The sequence below is a fragment of the Daldinia childiae genome, assembly GCF_008694065.1.
Source record: "Daldinia childiae strain JS-1345 chromosome Unknown Scaffold2, whole genome shotgun sequence".
Taxonomy (NCBI): domain Eukaryota; kingdom Fungi; phylum Ascomycota; class Sordariomycetes; order Xylariales; family Hypoxylaceae; genus Daldinia; species Daldinia childiae.
Window position 1 is genome coordinate 5,778,629 of NW_022984643.1, and position 20,710 is coordinate 5,799,338.

The 20,710-nt window shown below is 43.4% G+C and overlaps 3 protein-coding genes across 4 annotated transcripts; 1 reads left to right on the plus strand and 2 right to left on the minus strand.

Moving 5' to 3' along the window:
• Nucleotides 1-7,563: 7,563 nt before the first annotated feature.
• Nucleotides 7,564-8,559, plus strand: GL218_02418 (uncharacterized protein; the record flags this gene model as incomplete). The annotated part of the gene is made up of 3 exons (XM_033578935.1): nucleotides 7,564-7,802; nucleotides 7,875-8,017; nucleotides 8,078-8,559. The coding sequence occupies 3 exons, from the start codon at nucleotides 7,564-7,566 to the stop codon at nucleotides 8,557-8,559; spliced, it is 864 nt and encodes a 287-aa protein (XP_033438664.1).
• A 1,612-nt stretch (nucleotides 8,560-10,171) lies between these two features.
• GL218_02419 (LysM) lies at nucleotides 10,172-11,139 on the minus strand (the record flags this gene model as incomplete). 2 transcript variants are annotated; one of them, XM_033578936.1, is made up of 3 exons in its annotated part: nucleotides 10,172-10,437; nucleotides 10,523-10,886; nucleotides 10,936-11,139. In XM_033578936.1, 3 exons carry the CDS (start codon nucleotides 11,137-11,139, stop codon nucleotides 10,172-10,174), a joined length of 834 nt encoding a protein of 277 aa, XP_033438663.1. The 2 variants fall into 2 exon arrangements, with proteins under 2 accessions (XP_033438663.1, XP_033438662.1); XM_033578937.1 differs by having other exon boundaries at nucleotides 10,172-10,461.
• A 3,632-nt stretch (nucleotides 11,140-14,771) lies between these two features.
• GL218_02420 (uncharacterized protein) lies at nucleotides 14,772-18,398 on the minus strand (the record flags this gene model as incomplete). The annotated part of the gene is made up of 5 exons (XM_033578938.1): nucleotides 14,772-15,421; nucleotides 15,529-15,622; nucleotides 15,680-16,303; nucleotides 16,355-16,968; nucleotides 17,018-18,398. 5 exons carry the CDS (start codon nucleotides 18,396-18,398, stop codon nucleotides 14,772-14,774), a joined length of 3,363 nt encoding a protein of 1,120 aa, XP_033437808.1.
• Between the last annotated feature and the right edge of the window lie 2,312 nt (nucleotides 18,399-20,710).

The window sequence follows — 20,710 nt, forward strand, 5'->3', positions numbered from 1 at the left end:
CCTGTTATTATAACAATAGTTATAATAAAAAATAGCCATATTCAAGTATTTACACTATTGACACCTTAATGTTTTTATCCGCAATTGGCTACGTAATGAAGCACGTTTGTTCTAAACAAAAATGCAGTTAAATGTTTTCGACCCGCGGGTAAGGTACTAGGTGATCCGGGATCGAGGACTCGGGTTGCAACTCCGAACTTTAAGTAGGACAAGGGGAGATTTTAAATCTGGTAATACTTGGTGCCTTGAAGTCTGTAAGTCCTAATATCAAGCCGGTTAGAGAAGGCATTATTTGAAGATTTAACAAAGCGTAACTGTATAGGTACCTATGTACCACGTAAACAAATCAATATTAAGTAGTGTTTTATTGATCGAAGAAAATATAGCTATTTCTTTATCAGATTTAATACATCTACAGACCGACCGGTGAGGATCAGGCAGCAAGGCATCCATCGAAAAGGAGGGTTCGTACGGGGGGGGGACGGCGTAAGAGGAAGTTAATGATTGCAGTGATTGGTAAGGATGTCAAGGGACAAGCGACATAACGCCAAGCCATACAAATAGCTGAAGGTAGCCCGATGCTACGTAAACCTCCCCTACCTACTTATCCCCACTTATCTTTCTTTTAGGCTCACTTTTGACAAGCCTTGGCTTTTTCGAAAGACCTTTAAGGTGGGCCATTGGGGGGGGACCCATCTACCAGTCTACCAGTCTACCAGTATATAGGTAAAATTACCTTATTTAGTCACCCACGTGTACAACAAGACCATAACTGCTGAGAATAGTACTGCATTACCAGATCAAACGGCATACCTAGCAATCGGGCGAAGTTGGAGTCATCCCCAATGATGTAGATCATGGATTATAGAAGGTTTCGCTTTGAAAGAAGAGGAAGTTTATGCCGGCCGACTCTCGCGCAAACTCTCCAAGAACGCGCGGTCAGTTCCAAGATCATCTAGACTCTTTGTTCATGCCCAATCTTTAAATGCGTCGCCGGGTCAAACTTTAAAACGGCCAAGACAAGAAAAATATCTTTGTGTTAATACGAGCCGGTCAAGTAAAGGGAACAAGCGGGCACTTTCAGTAACGTAATGTACTGTTTGCCATTTTAAAGGATACCGTTTAATAGCGGACTTTACCCGTAATCATGATAAACATTTTCTCTTATGGTAAAAAGTGTCATGTTTTAAGTATTGGCTTTATATATAACTATACCTAACTACCTAAGGTATATAATATTGAAATAATAAATCTTGTTTAACTTTACTTAATTATTTTTAACTCTATACTTCTCCAAACTATTTACCTACGTCGATCCTCTTTATCGTAGCTATTACATAGTCGACTTATAAGCAATCGACACAACTCATGTACTTTAATTCCTATCAGTGGAGAGCGCTCGAGGCCTCGACATGCTTTAGGTCCATCTAACGCTACTGGATACCATATACACTAGCTATTGCCGGGATCCTAGGTTAAACGGTTCCAACTCAGCCTTAGCGGCTTTCCTCGGAGACGCCATTCATCAGGTACTAAGATAATACCTACATACACATACATACATCGTAGTATGGTAGCACAACCTTAACATAAGACTTTTACAAGAGGCAATTGCGTAGACAGCACCCTCATCCAACGGATGCATATATGGGGATTGGGTACTTGGGATGGATATAAGTTTTAGGTACCTACATGGATGGTACTTGATCCCTTCTTACCTAGGTACATATTTACTCGATACATTAGGTCTTTAATAACATCAGAAGATTGACCGTTGACATATGTACATACCTAGATATCAAGACTCCGAACAGGCCGTACATCCAAGGCGCTAAACGGCGACTTGCGTAAAAATCTCCCGATGATCCATGCCGTGAAGACATCAGATAACTACGATCAGACTAGTGTGAATATACTACTAAGTGCAAAAATCTCCTATCTGATAGGATGCTTGATATCATGCTGATATATAGATTCCCTCATCGACATCTCCATTGGCTACATCGTATGTACTATCACCTTTTATGTTGCTTTTTGGGGATTCCGATCCGGAATATAGATCACGGAGCCATGAAGAGTCTTCGGACACGGGCGCAACCACCCGATTAAACCTTCAAACACACTAACAGTATAATAATACTTAGACCTGTCTATCTAAACCGCGATCTTACACCAACAATAGGATCTTGAGATCCATCAATGGTGGGTAGAAGCAGACATCAGCCTCATATTCGAATGGACATGCAGCGCATATCTTGTCTGCTTGGACAATTATTTTTCTCGGCGCTCCTCTCCTGCTGGGTAAGGCGGCTTTATCGTAAAACTGCGGGTTGGGTTACACTACATAATACTACATATGCTGTTCATCATGAAAGAGAGGATGACATATCTCGATATTTTGGCTTGCTAAAAACTAGCCTAAGTGGTGGTGGTTGGCTAATTTTGAGACAATAGATGGAACGGATCCCGATTCGTGCTTCCCCATAAGCAACCATCGTGCCTGGACTAGAAGCTTGGCCTTTAGGTAGGTATCCTACCATACCCACGGATATAGACTCAACTTTCAAAGCCAGGTGTAGTCCACGAGCCCGGGCTGATACGCTTAGATGCAGGGAGGATGCAACGCAATATATGTATGTATTGCACATATATATAACCTTACCATAGTTGACCATAGTTGACCATAGTTGACAGATGCATCTTGACTGCTCCACTAAGCAATATAGGAGCAGCGATAGGTTTAATTTATCGAGACACAATAGTTGTATTCGCTATTCCTTAGCCAATGAATTATGCATTCTGCGGGGATTATCTCATTCGTCAAAACGGTAAAATCAACCACCCCTCTCCCCCCCAGCCTCATGCATGGCGCCATAAAGCAACATAATGGTGGTTTACCCTATTATATTTCGCTCTGAAGGCACACACACATACACACATACGTACACGTCTCGTGGTGGGTCTTGAAACGAGTAAGGAGATTTCCGATGGGGACTATTTTGCGAGTTTGGATGCTTACCCTATTATTATCATAAATAAATAACTTAGAATAAGGTAATATGTATCGTGAGTTGATACCAGAATTAGGGTATTGGAGAAAGAAAAAAAAAAAATAGCCGTCCCAGTAGTTCGGCTATGTATTTGCTGACTGCAGAATGATTCCTGATGAAGCTAAGACGAAAAAAAAAAGAAAAAAAAAAGGAAATACCATCCCATCCCATGACACGCAAACGGCGAATGCATCGACCCCGACGAAGCGACCAGCTTGTCGGAGCAGTTTATCGCCGAACTACGCTAACTACATAAAGCTGTACGGAAAACGGCGTTTGATTCTGAAGATGCAGGGTATACCTTGTTTGAGATCTTACAGTACCTAGGTACCTAAGGTTTCGACTTTACGTGCTTACACACGTCCCAAGCTTCTTCCGGCAAGACTGCCTGTTGGCCAAAGAGATTATCTACTAATAAGATTGGTTTTTTATTTAGTTTCTTAAGAGGAGAACTCGGCAGTTTATGAAAGAAGCGACTTGTCGGTTTTTTCATTAGTGGTATTAAGTCTTAAACATTAAACCATATTTATCAATCGTCATCGATACACTACCCGGCATAGCACAGCCCAACGACCCCCACGATGTTTCACTATTGAACAGCACCATCTGAGACCCAAGGTGTCTAGAATTCTTCCAGATCGACATCTTATCCAGCGTAGTTTCAGTTGAGGAAACTCGGTGCCACGTAGCTTATCATCCGGGAGGGAGATTGGTTTGTACTCCCCACTGACCAACAAATAGCCTCATTATGATGATAAACTTGCGTTATACCTTAGGTAATTTCATGATCTCGGATTGAATGATTATGAGAAACCGCTTTGTTTGCTCAAACAGGGTATTGAAGGCACCCCAAAGTTGCGTTGAACTTAATACCATACTCTCGGGAGAAGGCTAACGGCTCCGCATGGGATCGTCGCTTTCAAATATGGAAAGTCGTGAGGGCTCTGTGCACACCCTTGTCCTTGCTTTGACCCCATGTCCGGTACATATACTAACGAATACTCAGCCTAGTCCGTTCGAGAATCAAGTCCTAACAAAGATAGTAAGTATCCCGGCGCAGCGATCACATATCGACCATGCAACATCCCAGGTCATCATGCCCATCAACGCGAGGCGCTCTGTACACGTGTACCTAATGCTTGCCGCCTGCTACCGCGCGGAGTGCATTGCCAACCTGTAAGCACAGATCGGACGCATGGCTTTGCCGCAAGGCGATATGGGAAACTCACAGACCAGCCAAGGCCCATTGGCTTTCGATGGGAATAGCGGTGACCCGCGTACTGTTCAAGTCACATGCTACGTGCTTACGCTTTGCATGCGTACTCGACAGATCTCGCTCCAAGCGAGATTGAGATATTCGGCACAATACTTTTCAGGAAGGGATCGAATATCTCATGTATACAACAGCCCTCCGTAGAAAAACTACCTATGTACACTCATGCAAATATCAAGGCGGTTATTAGAGTGCAGGACCTGCAGGTTGTGTATACGAGGACGGTACCAAACACTTCTAGGTTTATACTCCAGATCACAGGGTTCCTGGATCATATCTAAAATAAGACCCATGCAAACTTTACCAAACCAAATTCAAGATATTTTGGCCCTTTTACTTTAGCTTTAAAGAGCTATGCTCATTATTCCCAGCTCCACACCCTCGGTAACGGGGAGCAGGCGGCCCCGAATGCAACGTCTGGTAGTTTTTATACTCCGTGGCCCAGCTCCATTTTTTACCGTAAGAGCCGGTTAGATGCTCTAGTTACTTAAATTGATTGATCTTAAATCGAGGTTAGGAAATAACTAACTTACCTAAGTTCCTTAAGTAAACTTGATGATTGCTTACATTTGTATATTTCTTTAGTAAAGTCGTAACTACAGCAAATATTAGTACCTAAAAGTTAGTTAAAAAGGTTTTTTATTCAGATTGTTTTCTTTGATTAACCGCGATTAGTCAGCTGTTTGATTCTCTGTCGGATTAGTCACCCAACCTTGTTAGGTGACCATTAATTTATTGTAGTTTCTAATGCAAGGGATGAAAGCACCCAAGTTATACAATTACGAAAGATGATCGGGTCTCGCACCGATATCAAGTCAACAAGACAAAATAATCAAGGTTCGCGAGCTAATTATAAGGACTACATCAAGAGCATACCAGGATGTCGCCGCAAAAGCAGATGTTTCCCTTCGAGATATATACCACAAGCTTAAAGAGCTTGTATTAAGTTACGGTATTAATAATATTGCACGATGCCTCTTAGTTGTATGGTCAATATACCTAAACATTATCTTACCTTAACATAAAGCGTAATATGATATGTACTAAGAACTCAACGTTGATCCGCTTTTATGTACCCACTTGAACCACGCGTTTATTCTCCGACGATGGAAATGACGATCATAGAGATCGTTAGGTAATAACGGTGCTGATAGTCAGTAAGGCCCTGCCAAGGATGGAGATCACTCCGTCGGGTTTACTATTCGAAAGAATCTAAAGTGCCAAGCAACTGCATATGTCGATCGGAGTTCCGATTGTTCATATTTTGATATCTTCAAATATCATTAGTGATCAACGACTCATATTGAAGAATTACACTGGAACTTTTTATAATAATGTCGATATATGGTAATTTGCTAAACATGGTATGTATATAAGTTATATCATCCATCAACTTATTAACCAAACTTAGAAGAATGCTTAGTTACCTAGCTTATGATTTATCTCGATGGAAAGACGGCGTTGAGCATAAACTATGTCAAGTGCGGACACACAAGGCTTATTCGACTAAACGACAAATGCTTAAGGCGTTTTAATTATGTAAATCAAAAAGCCCAATGTGCATATATTTCTTTTTTGTGTTTAATTAAATTAATAGGTATGTTATGTGATTTAGATGAGTTAGTGTGAGTATAACTAAATAGGGGAGATGGGGAAATTTTAGATCAGCGGTTAATACTAAGATCTTGAGTTGGCGTAACCATGGAGCCTAGGTGGGCATGATAAGCAAAAAGATGTATTAATAGGTTCGGTATAGATTGTATCAACGTGAGGTGTTGCGTAGAGTTAGGGCTGCTTTTTTTGCTATAGTAATACTTAGGCCAAACCTCGTCGGTCTTGATTTTAATCATGTCCTAAGAAATATATACTTCCTCAATACTCGCTATGACAACAATATTATAATTACCTGGACAGTGAAGGGCCCAACAGAATTTTACTCTTAACTTTGAGTAATATTTCAACAAAAAAGCCTTTGTCGCTTCCATCGTTTCGCGTATCTTTTCCCTCTCTAAACCTGTCAATACTTCAAGTTCTACCTCCCCTAAAGCATCCCAACGAAACGCCGTATGTGCTCCCTTTCCAAGGCTTTTTTTCTTTAACAGGTACACACTAAAGTCATGAAGAAAATATACAAAAAAGCGTCCTACTATCTGATTCTACAACTACCGCAGCGTAAGTGTGCTTTAAGTCCACTGACCTTTTCACCAATCTGAATATTGACCTGCTAATGCTGACCTACTAGCAGATATCTCGCAGACTGAAACCAAAGCGCTCGAGGTGTGAGAAAGCTCAAGGGACCCGAAAATATTTATTTCGAAGTCCCATCTTACCTGGTCAGTTTATTGTCCGTCGATCAAGGGCTGTGGGTATTCTCTCGAGAACCAAGGCAAAGTAAAACAGGTAGGGAGTGTGGAAGAGCCCGAAGCTGTAGTCACGGACACGGTGTACGATGGAGATGAGGAGGACAACGAGGACGATGATTAATGAGGATACTTACCGAGATATTTATCTAATTAGTCCACGACAATACTTAATAATCTTTAGGTAAGCAATTTGTGGATTTTATTCTGAGCACTAATAGTTTAATAGAAGACCTAGGTAGTTATCTAGGTAGGTACACCATTAGAGAGTTGATAAGAATAGGTACCTAGGCACTGACCTTAGGTAAGTACGAATAAGCTACCACCTTCATAGCTACTGCCTTCATACTATTGCACCTTCTGGGGCCGCTGACCTTGCTTTCCGGCTACCGAGGCTCTTAATCTATTCCAACTTCTTGTCATTTATAGTATGGTAAACTTCCATCAACCTTACAAATAATATAAAAAAATCTGATAGCAAATCAGAAGCACCGCCGATATGTCTAGCGACGGTTCTCAGGACGATCTCCGCGTACACATTCCCCGGGAAACCTTTAGAGGGCAAGACCATCGTCGACATCGATTTACGGCATGGCTCTTGGGATTCAGGACTACTGTTTCGCCTCGGACAATTCACGACAGCGATCATGTACTTTGTCCACGAAGGTTCAGAAAAATGTTATATAGGCTCCTTATGATCCTCATCATTGCTGTTTTATATTACCACCTCCATAAAACGTCCCAAATCTACGCATCGGATTTATGGGCGAGGGAACCCATAAATACTTTACGTCAATATAAGCATTACGGACGAGAATGTAATATTTCTTCCTTGGACATCCATTTACCTGTTGGATCCGTTTGCTCAGACAAGAATTCGATGCTGACAGCTATGTCATTTGGCGGTCGGGCCGGCAAAGATGCGCCTTACACACCTCGGGGTTGCGATATGCAGTGGTTTAGCTCGTGGGAAGCGTGCGATATCCTGGGTCGGTATTCTCAAGTTATTCTCGTAGGAGATTCTATGCTGAGACACATTATTGGGGCCTTGAATATCGTAATTCGAGAGGATATAGGATATGGCGGGGTTACAAATTGGAACTTTGATGAGGAAGAAAAGTATGGCGGAAACATACCTAAAGTATCTTCCTCGAAGTTTATATAGCCTCGTCGCTAATGTGGAACGTCCAGACGCAAGTGCTTCTGTAACGGGCAATTCGACGTCCGCGACTGCTCAGTCCAGGGTATTTTCAGCACCACGGATGTCATAGAGCACGACCCTATAAGCCTCACGTGCACAAGATGGATGCCCGAGTGGGACACAGATTTACGGAGTACGTTTTGATGATAGGCCTCGCTTGGTAATAGCATATCATGTTGATATTTGACGGCAGTTGAGCAAATTGTGCGATATCCCATCCCAGAGGAAGAACATCGACGGTTAGAAAAGGCGATTGATCCCAACCCCTTACAGCGAAAGGCCTTCGTTCTTGGTCATGGGCTCTGGAATAATCTAGAGATAGACCAAGCCTTGAACTGGCTGAATCTGGTATTGGACACGATCGAATCGAAGACGAGAACTAGCACGCGACAGCGGGGTCCAAACTCTAAAGGAAATGTACCGGTTCTTCTGGTTACGCCAAACGCGGCTGGAGACAAGAAGCCGGATGAGTGGATTGTCAGCCAGGGCAATAAGGCCCTCGTGAAGTTCGAGCACGAGATGGCAGCTCAGGCGGCCGAAAGGGGAATTGACCACCTCGGGACGTGGAACATGAGCATTCAAGCAACCCTATACGACGGTGTGCATATGGATATGCGAGGAAACCTACTGAAGGCTCAGATGGTGCTGAACTGGCTGAATCTATTGGACAGGTGAGGCGGCGCCACCCGTAAATGGTCAACTATGGCTGGAGCCCTCACATAGGTAATCGGTAGGGAACCGTGGGGATGAATGTTTCGGATGGCTTTCGCCTTGCATTAAGCGTTCCAGGGAATTTTAAACGGGGAATAATTGAATGGTGGGGGGGGGGGGGGGGAAAGGCACGTCGAATTACCATTATATGCATGCATGCTCTACTGCATACCTCTAACAGCGCAAACGAGTTCCACTCCTTACCCATGCACATTAGATACATGCCCACAGCACGATGCAGCAGAGCTAATACAGCTATATTGCTATTCGTACGTACACATGAACATGGGCATAGAACATGGTCCATCCAGATGTTGATGCAAGGGGCTCATCCAATAGCTCTAACAGGAACTAACTCCACACAAAGTTTGTAAATATAGACGAGATTTGAAAAGGACGACGCGTGTTCCGCGATGGAACAACGCGGAATAGCCCGCGGCGACGGGGTCCATATATGTACACACGTTTTGTATGAGGTATCTACGCTGCCGATATACCCTGTACGTGCAGAGTTACATACGTCTGGCCTAGTAACTCTACAATGTAGCATGATTCCCTACCAACTTACACATGTATGCAGGGTTTCACGAAAACGGTCTCGAAGCGAGTTGTTCTGGACCGGGATAAAACGAATAGGTGGCAGGCAGAGCGCCCGATTGGCACAAGCGTCAAGATCCTTATAATAAGTAGGTACGTATTAAGAACCGTTTTTGGACTTTGAAAATTTCAGCTTATGATAGATCAGTTGTACTGCATGGCGTAGGGCGAGTGGATGTAACGGTTCGTATGTGGTTCATTGGCTGCGGCCCGTGTTTATCTCGATGCGCGTTGGGGTTCGCTTCGAAATTCCATATCATGATCACGATCTGCTATATATTTAGTTACATAAGATGGAGGATTGGAAATTGTTATATGACTAATGGATAGGTAGGTAGGCCGGCTGGCAAGCAAGCTCGGAGGCAAGGGGGGATGAGTGGAAGGAGGTGTAAAGCGACATACCTTGTTTAACTTCCTCCTCTATGTTTCCCGTCCTTTAGACCTTTAGATACACTTGGTGCCGTTATGTGTGCATTGCAGATATTGATATGATGTGGTGTGAGGCACGTGAATAAGAAGGGCGCTCATGGTGTGTATATGTCCCTTACATGACATATATAAAAATCGTCGGCTTGGAAGGTCGGCTCCGGGGTCATAGCTAGGTCTAGAACATGTATTTAGAAGAGGTACGTCCGCTGGCTGACACAGGCAGTGACTTTTAATCACCTTCCTCTTTGGATTCGGTCTTGGGTATTTCGGCGCTGTAAGCGCGTTTATCTCCCGTTTTGTAGTGGGCCCGGACGACCGTTTTCTTAGACGGAGCTGCCGATGATCCGGAATTCCTGGTCGTCCTGCTCCGCATAATGCTGCGCCTTTTTCCCTCGCGGAGTAGCTTACCCGAAGGGATAATTATTACCGGGACCTTGTAATAGTAATAATCAGGGATGCATTTGGAATTATATAAGCATTGTAGTTATGAAAAAAAAAAGAAAAAAAGAAGAGTTCTGTTGCTAATTACTCTATACGACAATTTGGCCCGCTACACACCGACGCATACGTTATATCCATCCCATAATAACTTACACATAGGTCCGACCAACGGGTTCCATTTATTAAACTGTTCCGCTGTTATCTTGTACCGCGCCTCGATATTCGCGCACGTATCCTCCGAATTAACCTGATGCCATGATTTACACTTGCATATAGACCCAGGTTGGGTGGGCGTAGGATGTACTCTTATACAATTTGGAGGAATCGCCGTTGTTATAAATGGCCTAGTATATGTGCTAGACGTGTCTTTGATTCCTATACCGCTCACGTGTGAGATTTCTGAGCATCAAAGGGCCGAGCTATACCTAGGTAAAACATTAGGTATCTCAGGAGAACTTACCAACACAATAGTAGTAATCTGCGCCTAGCCCGGAGCAGTTGACCCCTACAGCTGGATTCCACTCTATGAATTGGGCTGGGTCTGATATCTTATACTTGGATATAATTTTGGAGCAGGTATCGCCAGCCACTGCCCGATAGTAAATATTGCAATCCTTCACGATGCCCGCCTGTGTGAAGGTTGGACTAGGAGGCGCTGAAACTGTTATTGTGGTATGGTTTATCATGAGACCCTTTTGTACAGTTGAAGGCGGAGGAGTTACTGTTGCAATGGTCGAGACGGAGACCGATTGGTCATGTTTGACCTTAACACAGTATGAGTGACCAACTTTAATCCCACTGCAATCGGCTTTGACTGAAGGATTCTAGAGGTCATGTCAGTCATGTCCAATTTAAAATTGGGGAAAGTATTACCCATTTGATAAAATCGTCGTGGGATAATCCCCAGTAGCTCTCAAAGTAATCACAATCGTAGAGCTTATTCAAAGCAGTCTCATAACGTATGCATGCCGGGTACATGTTCGGGTGAATCGTCCCATCTTGATGGCCGTTGCTGGTTCTAGACCCAACTTGTGTTATGGAGAAGAGGATAAGGCATACGTTCCGAAACGCCCTCATGTTGTCAATATTAGTTGTCAACTAGCAGGGGAGAGGTTTTGGATAGTCAGCTTAAGTCTAGGTGGTAACTAACGTTTGATATAGGGTGTGCGGCTTATTGATTGGGTTTTCTCGTTCCAATCTATTGATTCTTATAGTACTGACCTAGGTCAAGAGACCTGGCTTGCGAATGCAGGTTGTACATCGTAGGGTCAACTCGACACTGCGGCTACTAATCTCGGCTTATGATGCCTGAGGTTAGGATACCTAGGTAACTACCGTTGAGCGATTGACGCTACCGTAGCTCTGTTCATTTCAACTTACCACGACGAGACGGTGGGAATACAAGATGTGCAGTTAATTCTATCAGCCGACTGAGTCTGTGTTGCGGAACACCTCGGTTGGGTAAAATATTACATTGTCTCAGTTTCGGCGGCAGCTTTGAATAGAGGCTCCGAATACCATCGCAGAAAAATCTTCACGGCACCGAATCAACTCGCCTAAACGCTGACCTAAGAGCACCATGTAAAACTTCAAAATTTATCTAGGTCATGATGATGCCGATCAAAGTCCAACCATCTCGTTAGTTGGACGAGATTGTCCTATATAGTGTGCTCCCACCTGATCCATTTGCTTTCGTCTGTGGCCCTTCCCCCGCACGAAGTCTGACTGATTTGCGACAAACTCATTTCATATTCCGACGTCATGCCGACTTCAAATTGCACAAGGGTTTTGAATTGAGACAGATGACGACGCGAGTGAGCGGAGGTCCCTAAACAAGGCTGCGCAAGTTCTTATATGGTTATAGCGTTAGTGGGTATGGCACTGGGCGACGTAGGCCCGCACGACCACAGCGCCGGCTAGCCGAGAAGCTTTGTAGGAGGTTTCATGATCTCTGACATAGTACAAGGCTCATATGGTAAATAGCTACGGCTTATCAAAAGATAATTTATCCAACGAGGTCTTATATTCTTTCCAACATGCCACTTTTAACTAGGACCTAATCGACCACGATCTAGTTAATGTTGAATATAATTAATACGTCTATTGAATGTGACTCGTGGCCACATTTGAATAGCAGGCTAAGAAGACCGTAATTTGGAAGGGGAACTTGACGGGTAACAGATCATGGTTACGCGATCGTAGATCATAATTCTTCCGCTGATCATAAACATATACATAATCTCTTCATATTTTACATGATATAATTTTATATAGTGAATATATGCTCATTGAACACTATACTGCTAGCCAGTACGATGAACATAGAAATAGGGGTAATCTAGTGTCTTGTGCCACACTATCAATTGGCATGTTTATTATCAGTGCAGCAACTCAAATGCACAAATGCCTAGCTAGCGGCTAGACGACATCATTGGCAAAGTAATATGTGACATTTAGAATGCTAGTGAGACTATAACTGAACTATCTAGATATTACGAACCATGAATGAGAATATAAAGCCCCTATAATCTATACTCCCTTCTTGAAAGAGAACTATAGCATTATATAATAAACATGATTAGCCTGACTGATCGCTCCAAAGCGTCGCATATTCGTTAGTAGTTGGAGCTAATTTGGCTTGTTTCCTGATGTTACATTGCAGTTGACTGTTGGTGCGAAATAAACAGATCCGAATGGTAAGGCATAATTCTGGCTATCAGGCTCTAAACCCCTCATGAAAAATTGCCTCTATAGTAAAACTCCCGATAACTATCTTCCCCCTTCTCTATCTTACTAATATAGGCAATATGGAAATATGGAGGCGATTGCAGCTTTTTCCTTTGCCGTTAACGTTATTCAGGTCGTTGATTGGGGCTTAAAAGTCGTGGGAGTTTGTAGAAAGATATATGGAAGTGGGCAAATCGATCAGGTACAAAGCTAGACCGTGACTAACTTGAAGGAGGCTTTAGAAGCACTACAAAAAGAAATATCGACTCAGGCACAACCAATTATAGAAGGTGATCACACTATTTTTCATATTGCGTGCAAGTGTAGAGATGCCGCGAACAGATTGTTAGAAGAATTAAACATATCTGTCAGCCATAGCAACGGCAAGCAAAAACTGATATTAACAGCAAAGTTACTCATCAACAATCGATCTATCGAGAAACTATACAGGAAACTTACTTCCTATCAGAAAGCCCTGGAGACGCAAATACTCCTTGACCTGAGGTAACTCTTGATACCAGGCTATCTTAGCTATAAATCAAGGTACTTTGTAACTAACTTGAATCTTTAGGAGAAAATACGATCTGGCCCTACTTCGTTCGAATCCAGATTTCGATAATACGAACAGCGATATTCAGAATCTCATCCTGAGATTACAGGAAGACAAAACAAGATTTGAACAGATCCTGGATCAGAAACTTGATTCTATCTATACCAAAATAAATGAAAAACAAACACACCCTGAAAAACTGGGGAGTTTTTACAATATAACCTCATCACTTGAGCTCTACGCGATGTCTGGGATTACGTCCCGATTATTGTCTGAACTTCCGAACCTATCCATGAAACAATGCACAACACTCATACACTATACATTGAGTGGGCTATTTCTATCTCTTCACCCATTTGTACTATCGCCAATAAGCAGAGACGTGAATTCCTGTAAAGATTTCGAGGCTAGAGCTCAGCTTATACTCACATCACTGGATCGGGGAGCTGACCCTAATGGTATGGTAGAAGTGGAAACAGTAAGCTTATTAACTAACGACGATTTTGTATCAACGCCCTGTACACAACGGGAGTCAGCATGGGCGCGTCTTCTGCAAATCATAACCCATACATTTGATAATGATGTTTTCGTCGACAATATGATATTAGCTTGGATTGAACTGGTAAATGAGTTTTTAAAGCATGGCGCAAATCACCAAGAACTCGTTCAAAATCCGAGGCATCATATAAGTTTCATGATTATGCTCCGATCCGTACCATCCGTACCATTAGTCCTTCCTTCATCTATCGTCTTCAATTATCAAGCACAACCCCTAGCCATAATTAGGAACTTGATACGCAACGACGAACGCACCTGCGACGTAACTCGCACTCTACAGCAAACCGGCTACCATAATGCTGTTCGCGTTAGTAACGTATATTTCAAGATATTACGCTTCGCTCATGAAAGACTTTTAAGAACGTTCTTTGATATCAAGAATCCCGTTCACATAACTGCTGAAGCCACCTGGGATGTTAGTCGTGGGGTTCTAGATCATTTAGTTACGGATATACTTGGTATATCTAAGTATAGATGGGATATATTTGATACTCCTGACAATCTTATGTTCACTCTCCAAACTGGGCTGAGGTAGATTTAGGAGTAAATCTACCAGGAGTGGGTATATCAGATGCGTGCAGCGCTCTCGCGAGAGGGTATATAAAAGGGTGGAGGGTTGGCATTTATAGTTCAATCTATCCTGATCTTCACTAAGAATATAATACCTAATAAATATCAAGTATAGTACAGTATAAACCTTAGACTTTCGTGTTACCCGGGGAGTAACCTCGAGTGGTTCTGAAAGTGAGCTACCGGTACGGATTCGAGAAACAAAGCGGCCTGAGACAGCACAATATTGATCACTTATATATACCGTACCAGTTCTCAGGGGCGAGCCTTAGGTAAGTGAATTGTAATCCCCTTCTCTTGCTACTTAATACTTGACCGAGTTTGAAAGCTTGCGTCCAAACTCCACAAAACGTTCGATTTGTTTTAGCTTGGCCTCTGCACTTAAATCCTGACCTCGCGAAGCCTCCAACAACTCGCTAATATTATCCAGCTCCTCCCAAATCTGAATAAACTTATTCTGCGTAACGCTTCCCAAGCTAGCAAAAGCTCGTTTCATAGCATCAGGATCTGCGATCAGATTTGCGCCATTGTCGGGGATTGCGATACCCACCACGGAGCCCTTATTTTGGTTCGCCGTCTTGACGGCGAGGATGCTGGCTTTGACGCAGTAGATGATCATGGCGGCGAGACCAGCCGCTAGTGCTGTGGCAACGCTTGAGCCGGTCTCGTACTTGACGTCTACCTCGCGTGCTATAGCACCCCCTGGAGAGTGTATCTCGAATGAACGTCTTCCTGCTTGTTCTTTGATCACGTCGACGCCGGGTAGGACGTATGTGATGCCATCGTCGGGTGTCCACGGAAATACCGTACCGTCAGCACGTGCGGCGCCGATGCGGAAGAAACGGTCACGCCATGGCCCGCTGGGGTAGTCAAGCTCGGTGAATTTACCCTCGTCAGGAGCAGAACAGAACATTAAGACTTTACTATCTACTGCCTTTTTCAGAACAGTGTCCACTAAAAGGTTAGGACTTAGCATATCTTCTTCATGCAATGACGAATTACATTTTTATCTAGATAGGAATAAAATAAAGGGGTCAGGGCTAAGCGCCAGAAAGGCTTACATCGAGTTTTTGAATCGCTCTTATTATTCTTCATTGGGAGCGTCCACGACATGGAAATAATTGTAGCCTTCTTATCAAGAGCTGCTTGTATAGCCTGTAATGAGTATCTTAGTTATGATGCCCCTCCCGAAGTGGCTTAGATGATACGTACCCGCGCTGCATAGTCCTTGTCGATCGTGTTCTTCCCATTCTCACTCTGATATGTCTTTAGCCGTATTGGATAGACTTTTGCCATTGGGCAAACACGTAGGATCATATTGGCCATGACTGTACCATGGCCTCTTGCTGATGAGAACGGCGGCCGAATCTTCCCGTCATGGAAGTCGAAGCTCTTGCCCTCAAGTACGTGATTGTCCAAAGTAGCATCGAACATGTCCACGCCATCGTCGATTAGTGCTAGTATAACGTCGTCTTCAATCCGCTCTTGGGTACCTTGATTCTTCCTTGTCTCGAGGAATTCCTTGACTATATTTTGCCAGAAGGGAACCATTTCGCCAGCGAACCTTGCTGTTGAGTCCAGCCACCGATGAGAATTAACCCCCTTAACATGTGTCGAAGTTGTAAAATGGGGAATATTACTAGATGTCGCTTTACTCTCACCAATACCCAAGTCAGTAGCAATAACCTCAACATCGTTAAATCCAACACTAATACTGGATGCAACCTTATTGTCAGAAGCCGCAAGCTTTTGAGCGCGTATGGCTTTTCGGTTCGCATTGAGTCTGGTCTGAAACGCGATGATTTTCTTATTAATCCATTGTATATTGTCATAGGCCTTCTCTTGGTTAGCCGTTAGATATCACTAACACATTATAGAAACACATACTTTTTCAGAATGGGGTCTACATAGGTAGATTCTCATGAGTCGGGGCAGCATTGGTAACCCTTCCGGTTCGCTCCAGGCTCGGAGCACTGCATTACTTCCGCTCCACCTCAAGTACAGCTGCTTTAACTGCGAATACGGGACCAACTCGGTGTCCTTCGGACCATCATGCGTAAGTGCTGTTATGTCAACTTTGCTACTAACATGTAGTATAGTCTCTGGATCCAAGTCTACTTTTTGCCAATCGAGATGTTCAACAACAAAACGCTCTAGGGACTCCTGAATAGCTTGGTCACTGTGCACTTTCTCCCCCGAGCCCCCGGCATCTTCAACCGTTAGTCTGATAATGTGGCGCACGCCCTTATTATACAGCCAATCAAAAAAATACTTCATATCTTCGCAACCGAGGGCTCCAGGTTGGTGTGTCTTAGATTGTACTTTAGCGTCTTGATCGGCTAGACGACCTTTTTGGCGAACTTCGACGTGTGGGAGCGTTACATATTGCAGCACACTATCGAATCTAAGGCCAGATTTGGAATCCGCGCCAAATCTGCCGATGAAGTTCTTCCATAGAATATTTCGGGGTAGAGTATCGTAGTCAAAACTGGTTTGGATATCTTAAGACCCATGTTAGTAGCAGTTGGTTTTGCTTTGCACTATGCTTACCATCCATGTTGTTGCCATATAAAAAGTTGATCACCTTTTCAGCATTTCTCGTCCTCATATAATGTAGCTTCAGGTCTAGTAAAATCTTGTCAGAAATCTTCGTAACGGCATTCAACTTGCCAATATTCCTCTGAGCTGTGCTTGTTAATGATTTCTCCTTCTCCCGATCTTGAGTCGTCTCGGAATGTATTGTGTTGCTCCGTTTAACTGGTGTATTAGGTGACGGCTCTTGTTGTCGAGCTGTACCATTGACTTTGACTGCTAATTGTATGGATTTTTCATTGGGTTCATTCACTCGCGTTGTTCGATTCCTGCTAGTATCTCGACCGGCAGCCTCCTCTGCTTTCTTCTTTTGACGTAAGGCTTCACGCTCATCTAAACCACCGCTTCTATTAGCGATACGACCATATCTCTCTTCTTCGCGGTCGTTAGTGGGTCTAATTGCGACTGAACTCCCCGGATATCCTATGCTAACCTGGGGCGCGGGTTCTCTAGGTAATCTTGAAGTATCGATTTGATCTTGCTTCATACTCCCCGCAGCCTGACGTAGTTTCATGACCTTGCTCGTAATAACAACTCTCGTTGTTTGATGTTCCCGGTAGATTGACATTCCATCCTTATCAAATAGATCAAGAAAAGATTTTTGTGGCTCCCGTTTATTCCGCATCGTGTTCAAATCGCGTCTGATAAAAAGCGCAATCAGCTTAGCCCTTACGTCTGTGCATTCCTTAAACGAGACGGCATAATGCATTGGTGTCTTGCCGTCATAATCTTGGATAGACAATGCTTCGTCGCTGGCGTTTTCAATAAGCATGTTTACCGTGCCCGGGTTGAATCTCTCCTTGAAAATAACATGGAGGCAAGTTTCGCCTCCCGGAGCCTTCATGCTTAATGCAGTGCTTATGGTTTCCCTATTCATGGTTTCCCCTTGATCGTCAATACAGGAAGAGATCATATACTCCACAAGCTGATGCTGAGAGGCTCTTATGGCCATGAAAACGGGATTGTGCCCATCTTTGTTCAACTTAATGAGTAACTCTGGATATCTTCTGACTAGTTCCCGGATTAGGATTTCAACATCTTTCGATTTGATACCGTCAGTATGCTTAACTACGTCGATCAGAGCGTGAAGCAAGTTTCCTGAAACTTTAGGCGAAGACCCGCCAGCAATGTCTCCATACTCATGCAGAAACATATTAATGTCGTTCTTATTCTCAAACTTCCTTTTCATCTTAATCATCTTCACGGCTGCTTTGAAGCGCTCCTCATAGTTTTCCTCCCTCTTCGTGTGGATGTCGGTGCCATCCTCGGGCAAGTCAAAGTCATCCTCAAAGTCTTCATTGAGATCTTCTCGATAATCTTGCTCTGAATCCGAATCCATTTTGATATGCGGTTCAAGTTGGTTGACCTTGCTATTAAGTTGAAAACTAAGAGTTAGGAGAACTGCGCAATCGAGTAGATAAATCCTACTGAGGCTCTGGATGCAACATACCCTAGGTGGCAGTTGATGTGGGCTATCACCGCATCTGTTATCGCCGAGCTGAAATATAAAGTATACAGTGTAATATGCAAGGGTGGGTTAATAGGTACCCAGTCAGATTCCCTTCGTAAGCTTGTCTCTATGTTAGCGCACCACCACTCTCCAACTCACTTCCTCATCTGAAAGTGTTCACTCTACGCATTATCGAGAGAATGACTGAACACACTCAAGACTCACTATGTATACAAGCAGATGTCGAAAAAGTGGACATTGGAATGTATGAGGCCGGGGGTGAAGATGGAAGTGGCTTTCACGTCTTCAATATTACAGAGGATCAATATCATCGAGCAGAAATTCTTCAACGAACTGGGGCTATTGACATCACTTGTAGCCTCAAGGAGGTCATTCATGGAGCCATGTCTGCCGATAGTGACCGTTATGCGACTTTGATAGTTATGGAGTGGAGGTTTCAGCCCAGAGGTTCACGTCGAATTTCTGAGGCTACGATTGAGCTTCTATTTGGGACTAATTCACCTGACAGCGACGTTGAGGTCGAGAAAGTCTCATTCGAAGACACGTATAGCCTAATGCCAACGACACAAGAAGAAAATATAACCATGGGCGGGGAGGCTACAATTGGGGTTGAACAATTCGCTAGCTTTGGGTTGACTGGTAAATGGGAGAAGACAATCTCTAAAACAAGTTCAGATGCTATTACTTTATGCGGAGGGAAGCGACTTATTAACAATAGGCCTCCAAACTGCATTGCGACGTGGAAACTCTCAGAAAATCAGACGCAACGCACCGGGATTCCTGCTTCATTGAGGGTCGCAATTCTCGTCTCGAGAGATGACCAAGAGAAATTCTTCTGTAAACTGGCTTTCACTTGCAAGACAGACCTAAAGACGTCCTTTAAAGGTCTATTTAAAAAGATTCCTAAGGATGACCCTATTATTTTCCAACCAGACCCTAACGATACAGGGACGCGTCCAAATAACAATGTGGTATATGGGAATCCAGAGTTAGGAAGTGTCAACCTCAACGAGCTTTGTAATGTCACCTTTAGGACTATTATTACAGAAGGACAGAAGCCTTGGGAATAGTACGTTTAGAAGCTATCCTGAATTGGACTGTTGCTTCAATAGGCACCTTACATTGTGCTTGTAGGACTTGTAGGGATAAGCAAATGTAACTAATAAGCTGACCGATGGACTAAATAGAGGGTTGCAATTTTCTCACCCACAGTGCGCAGATGTTCTATACAATTACCGTACTGCCACATAAAGGGGGGGTTAACAGGGGGGTTAGCTGAGGGGCAACTCGATATCGGATTTTCCGGTCAGAAGAAGGACCTCCACGTCGCCGTGAGGCTCTATACTGCACGCAGCGCATATTTTCAAATACCATGTTTAGTATCCTTCAATTCTATAAGTCTCATTATTAAATCAAGGGCTGATATCCGCCATACTTATTATGGATTTATCAGTGTTAATGGATGATACCTTACTCTCAAGGTATAAGACAGGTGCACAGTTACGAGAAGAAGCACGAGCTTTTGCAAGAAGCTTAAACGTATCAGGCACGGCGGGAAACGAGGAGAATCAAGATGTAATCAGCAATAAATCCGGAACAACAGATCTGTTTTCACCAAATGAAAACCTACTACCCCAAGGTTCCGAATCAAAGCAGCACAAGCTTGGGCTTGATATAAATTATCCCCTGGGCTGGTCAGGTTCGGCTTATGATGATTATGAGTATGAAAGCTATTGAATAATATATCTTAAACGCCAAACTCACAAATTGTACAGTGTCATCACCGTTCACGGTATACGTGATGATTATAGGACTGCCTGGATCGACGAGGATGGTTCTTGGTGGGTTAGGAATAAGCTATTCAAAGACCTGACAATCCGAGAGCTCGATTACTCATATGAGATTGGAGAGAATTCGGAATTATATGAACCGAATGGTCTCATCCAACATGCTCAAAGGCTTATCGAAAAGTATGCCGAAGTTCGTAGGGGACTTGAGGAGGTAAACTACCTAGCGCACATCCCATTATTAAAATTTAGGACTTTAAAATTATCTAATTGTGAGGTATAGACTGAAGTTGACCGTCCAGTCATATGGATATGTCACGATCTTGGAGGGATAATCGTGAAAGAGGTATCTATTGACTCCCAATCTTTAGGTACTTTGGGAATATAATAGCA